Raw genomic sequence first — 6,000 nt, 5'->3', positions numbered from 1 at the left:
GAAAGGCATTCCAATCCCACCACCCTACCCCCACGGCTTGGATCCGAGCCGCGGCGGCTACCCCAGCCATGGCCGGACTCTAGGGAGTCCAGCCATGGCTGAGGTAGCCGGCGTGGGTCAGATCCAAGCCACGGGGGGAGGGAGAAAACCGGATAATCCGTTCCAATTGGAACGGATTAACCGGTTTTCAATGCATTCCTATGGGAAACGGTGCTTCACATAGCGATGTTTTCACATAACGGGTTTTTTTCGGAACCAATTAACATCGTTATGCGAGGCACCACTGGAAGAGGACTAGCATGGATACCTTTCCAAGTTTTATATTACACAGTTAGGTATGTTTACTGAAGCAACAGGGAATGAAAAGGATCTACGGCATCTACATTGAATTCCTCGTGAGAACCATCCTTTTTCAGGCAAGCTGACCTACAATGGAGGCAGAGAGCATGACCAACCTTCTCCTGTCAATATGTATTGGTTCAATCTCTTTTGGTCGATAAAATAGGGATCAGAAGAAGGTAGAACCTCCCTCTTGATAACTAGGATACAAGGTTAATATAAAGGAGGGTTCTAAAATAGAAAACTTGGTGTTTTCTAATGGCAGGAACAATTTGGATAAATATTAAGGATAAGTACTGTAATATTTATATAACAACAACAATAATAATAAACAAGGTGAAAGATTTATATAGTCTGAAGAGAAACCAGAGTATAAGCAGTTACAGGTTTCTTGTATCTGGTATATCATACCAGTCCATGTTCTTATAATTTTGATTGTTCCTGGTGTTTTTGAATAATTCATATGGATAAATATTATGCTGCAAATGAAATTAAATGGATTATCTTCTTGCTTTTCAACAAAGAGGGGTGAACCCACTTGTATGTTTTTTTATATCTTCCATGAAATTGTTTCAGTGCAATAAAAACATTTGGATGCATCCTTCAAATGTCATTTGTTCTCATACATGAAATCGCCTTCTTGGTACAACTGTGTATGTGTGTTGTAAAGGATGAACGCTTGAGCGCTTAGATTCCATTTTTTTCACAAGGGTTATTGGAGGTTCTGAACCCCATGTGCTAAATGGGACTTAAACTCAGAGCAAAATCCACAACCCTCACAACATCAGAGTCTCCAGCAGTGTGGTTAAGCAAAGAGATATGAGGCCTTCTCTGTATCCAGACAGTTATACTATGGCGTTTGGAATCATGCTATTGTGTCTAGATGGCAAGGCCTAGTGTCAGAGAAATATGGGGATGTTTTTTTCTCTCCCCTTGACTGTGCTCAACCTCTGTCCCTGGCTGTCTTTAGACTCACCACAGCACCAAAAGAGTATTTCATCCATGTTTTCTGATAAGTAGTAGCATATGCTGGAGCTGTGGACCATGTATTGTGTGCCCACGGCTTAGAAAACAAAACATGCATTGATTAGAAAAGTGAAGGGGATGTTTCTTCCCTTTCTGTTAATACCAGGGCTCTGGAAAGAAGTAATTCTTCACCCATTGCTTTACAGAACGATGGAATGGTTTTGCTCCCATGAGGTATTAACACTGGAAGTTGAGGTGCATTGGAATTAGAACCATGAGAGGAATTATGCAACATATTGGACAGACAGGAAAAGGGATTAGACCACTTCATAGAGAAAGAGGCTACTATGGCTGTGAGGATGGTTGTACACTCAATATTGTCTTTTAATGACGGGAGCCACCTTGGGTCCTTCTTAAGGAGTTTTAAGATTAGTTAAGATTATGAGGGAGACAATTATTGGCTTGGCAGCAGAGAGACTAACCACACCAAAACTCAACTGGCTCTAATGACTTCTTTTGCCTCAGATTTTAAATCAGTAACTGGAATGACACTTGGGGAATGTGTCTCCCTGGAAGGATTCCATTTATCACTGAAAAAGGACTCTGAGGAGACATGATTTCACTCGTATCTCCCACTCCCTTCATTATATCATGTCTTCATAGCACGAGTATTTCCTCTTTCAAATGTTGCCAAGTGGAAAGAACAAGATGGCTGACCAACACCCAGAGAATCATAATGAAGAACTGGTATAATACTTCGTTATTTTGAGAAATATCTCTAATTTGCTATCCCTTGAGGGCTTTTTTAGATAAAGAGAATGAGGAGGAAACATTTTGATTGAACTTTCAAAACTAGGAGAAGATGGGCTCCTAACATAATTTTAAACAACCAATGGCATGTTATCAAGGTTTTAGAGAACACGGTGGCTCCTCCTTATGTCAAAAATTGGAAGTTCTCATCTATAGAGATTGGAGATGGACAGTCAGCCATTTTTCCTACATGTTGACTGTGACACAACTCCGTCTCTGAGACCTTTATTATGTTCTGGTTCCTCACAAAGACACATCTATCTTCCTCACACTGCCACCAGATGTTTTCTTTTAAACATCAATTAATTCAAGGACACACCATTTAACAAACACATTACGTTTATTTAACAGTGTGGGGTTAATGATTGGTTGAAAATAACAGTGTCAATCACAGGAAGCAAATCACTTAGATCAGTGGTTCTTAACGTGGGCAATAATGCCCCCCAGGGGGCGCTTTCATTTTTCAGGGGGGTGGTACAACGAAAAAGGGCGGCGTGGGGGCGCTGGAGCAGAAAGGGGGCGGTAGGGGGGCTCTGGAGCAAGCCAAACCTGTTAAGATGGCTCCAGCCTTTTTACAGTGTGCATGAATATATATTTTCCTCCAATCTTAATTCAGTTTCAGAGTTTTTGTCTTGAAATTTTTACTTCCTGCATTGTGGTTTGTTTTTATGCCCTTTTTATATATTTTTTTGCGTCTTAAAATTCGCTTGCAACTAAATCATTAAACGTTACATTTTTGGGGCATTTCATTTTCTTGTAATTGAATTTTGTTTTCAGGGGTCATTGGATTTAAGTGTAATAAATAAATAAATAAATAAATAAATAAATAAATAAATAAATAAATAAATAAATAAATAAATAAATAAATAAATAAATAAATAAATAAATAAATAAATAAATAAATAAATAAGAAAGAAAGATCTCATCACCGCGTGGAGGGGGGCAATGATAACTTCCTCAATGGCTCAAGGGTGCGTTTCTTTCAAAAAGGTTAAGAACCACTGACTTAGATAAACAAGTAGGTATTTGTAGCGTTCAGCCCTGCCCTCCCCTGTCCGTCACGGCTGAGCTGTAGAAAAGGAGCCAATGAGGGAACGGAAGGTGGTGCTAAAGGGGGAGTGGCTGGGTTATAAAAGGGGTGTGTATGATGTATGAAGGGAGTTCTGTGAGTCTGTGAGACAGTGTACCGAAATGTCAGTGAGAGTAAGAAGCTGTGTGTTGCTGAGTTCAGTGAGTGAGAGAAATTGATTAGCAACTGGTGATTTACTTATTATATTTTACTGATCAAATAAACAAGTTTAAGTGTGTTAAAGAAACACTGGCCTCATTGATTAATTGGAAATGCTGGTGGAAGCTACCTGAGTAGAAGAGTGAGCACATACTGGAGGCCTGAGTTATTATAAGCTCCAGCGTGCCCGTTACAGTATTTAACTCCTTCTATTGCTCCAATATATTTCCCAGTCTCAGATCTTAATCTACCTCAATCAAAGAAACCATTTATATCCCCAAACGCTTAATGAAAGGAAGAACTCAGCCAGAATTGACTCTAACCTTCAGATCACATTTATGGAAGGAACTCAGACAATTTACATAATGGAAGCATTCAACTTAACAAAACCCATCATTTTGCTGAGGACCAAATAACCTACACAGTCACCCAATGGATGGTTTATTTCTCAACAATGGTTTATTACAGTCTACAGGAGGATCTGGAGTTCTGAACTGAGGTTTGGACTTGACTCAAGTTTTTTGGTCCTTTCAGAGAGAAAGACTGGACAGAAATATTTAAAATCAATAAACAAGTAAATATCCTCCTCCCCAAATTCCTCAGGCTTAACTGAATCTTGTGGTCAGTGTCCATGCCTGGTTCTAAACAATCATTTCAGCGATGGCAGTTACTTAGAAATATATGGTGTAATACGTATAGATGGAAGTCTACTATTTTTTTCAACTCCAAACACAGAAATCAGGAGATGTCTAAGGTACAGGAATTAATCTAGGATTCTTGGGGGAAATGGCACATATTTTGTGTTGGTTCACACAACAATGGGAGAAAATACTCTGATTCCTAATTCGCCCCATAGCCTTTTTCACTTCTTGATTCCTTAGAGTATAGATGATGGGATTGAGCCCAGGAGTTATTACTGTGTAAAACACAGAAACCATCTTGTGTACACTGGAGCTGAAGGGTAAAATATATACAAAGAGGCAAGGTATAAAAAACAGGCTGACCACTGTCAAGTGAGAACTGCAGGTAGACAAAGCCTTTCTTCCACTCTCCCTGAAGTGGCCTCGAAGTGTGGCCAGGATCACACCATAGGAGACTAGCAGGATGGTGAAGCAAACCAGAGAAAGCAGACCACTGTTGGCTGCCAAGAGAATCTCAGTGATGTATGTGTCTGTGCAGGCCAACTTGACCACCTGTTGAACATCACAGAAGAAGTTGTCCAATTCATTCGGACCACAGAAAGGGAACCGGAGGATCAGAGCCATTTGGCTCATTGAGTGGATGAAGCCTCCAATCCAACACAAAAGGAGGAGCTTGGTACAGCGCGGACGATTCATTGAGGTCATGTACATCAGAGGGTAGCAGATGGCCATGTAGCGATCATATGCCATGAGAACGAGGATTAACATCTCTGAACCTCCAAAGAAGTGGAGGAAGAAGAGCTGAGCCATACAGCCGCCAAAGGAGATGGCATTGCTGTGTTTCACCAAATCTCCTAACAACCTGGGAACTGCCACAGAACCTAAGGCAATATCAAGAATAGATAAGTTGGTGAGGAAAAAGTACATAGGGGACTGACGGAGGCAAGGCTCTGAATACACAGTCACCACAATGAGGAGGTTGCCCAACAGGACAACAACATAACAGGCTAGAACCACAACAAAGAGGAGAAGCTGGATGAATCGGGAGTGAGGAAGACCCACGAAGATGAACTCCGGAACACCAGAGGTATTCATGGAAGCAGCTGGACCTTAAGAAAAGAGAGAAAAGGGAGCATTCATGTTGGCACCTTTGAATCATCAAGCCTACTTGGAGTAACAGCAATTTATCGAGATGCCTAGGCATGCATAAAAATAGTGGCAGATTCTGAGGTTCCAAAAAGTCAACACCACATTATTATGCTACAGAAACTGAGGCAATGCAAAAATGAATACAGTGGTGCCTCGCATAGCGAGGTTAATCCATTCCGGATTAACCTTCGCTATGCTGAAGCATCGTTGAACGGGACAGAAAAGCCCATTGGAACGCATTAAACATGGTTTAATGCGTTCCAAATGGGCCAAATACTCACCGTTCAACGAAGCTTCGTAATGGACGGCAGCCATTTTCGCGCCCTCGCCTCGCTTAACGAGGGCGCGAAAACGCTGCGCGTGGCCATTTTGGGCCATTTGCGGGCTTTCGTCAGGCTTCGTTTTGCGAAGATCGGTAAGCGAAACGCTTACCGGTCTTCGCAAAGCGAATTGTGCCCTATAGGAGAAACGTTAAGCGATCGCATTAGCGATCCGCAAAAATGGATCGCTATGCGATTTCGTCGTTATGCGGTGCGCTCGTTAAGCGAGGCACCACTGTATGCTTAAACTCTTAGAATAAAACCAAGCCTACTCACAAGCAACTGTCTGCATTCCACAAAAACACAGGTTAGGTTTTGAAACATCCGACTGAATGGAATTCTATCCCACCTGGAGAATACCTATTGGATCAAAGAGATTGCGTAAGTGTAAAAAATACCAACATTCTATGATTAGATTTTAGCTTTTTACCATGTATATGAGGCAGACTCAGGTCAGGCTTTTCTGCTAAATCAGCAATTTGGTGATGTTTTCTTGGTTTGGTGTTGTTTGCTTCGTTTGATGTCTCTTGTGATTTCATGTAGAAGA

The 6,000-nt window shown here is 41.3% G+C and overlaps 1 protein-coding gene across 1 annotated transcript; it reads right to left on the bottom strand.

Annotated features, from left to right (window-relative positions):
- Positions 1–2,610: 2,610 nt before the first annotated feature.
- LOC140708305 (olfactory receptor 4Q3-like) lies at positions 2,611–5,457 on the bottom strand. Its single transcript, XM_073003700.2, has one exon. The coding sequence runs from the start codon at positions 5,077–5,079 to the stop codon at positions 4,093–4,095; it is 987 nt and encodes a 328-aa protein (XP_072859801.2). The 5' UTR covers positions 5,080–5,457; the 3' UTR covers positions 2,611–4,092.
- Positions 5,458–6,000: the final 543 nt, after the last annotated feature.

Source organism: Pogona vitticeps, chromosome 6 (genome assembly GCF_051106095.1).
Source record: "Pogona vitticeps strain Pit_001003342236 chromosome 6, PviZW2.1, whole genome shotgun sequence".
NCBI classification, from domain to species: Eukaryota; Metazoa; Chordata; class Lepidosauria; order Squamata; family Agamidae; genus Pogona; species Pogona vitticeps.
This window is presented reverse-complemented; position numbering and strand designations above follow the sequence as displayed.

Excerpts from the sequence above, each read along its gene's own strand:
- LOC140708305 (XM_073003700.2), bottom strand. The coding sequence starts at position 5,079 with ATGAATACCTCTGGTGTTCCGGAGTTCATCTTCGTGGGTCTTCCTCAC.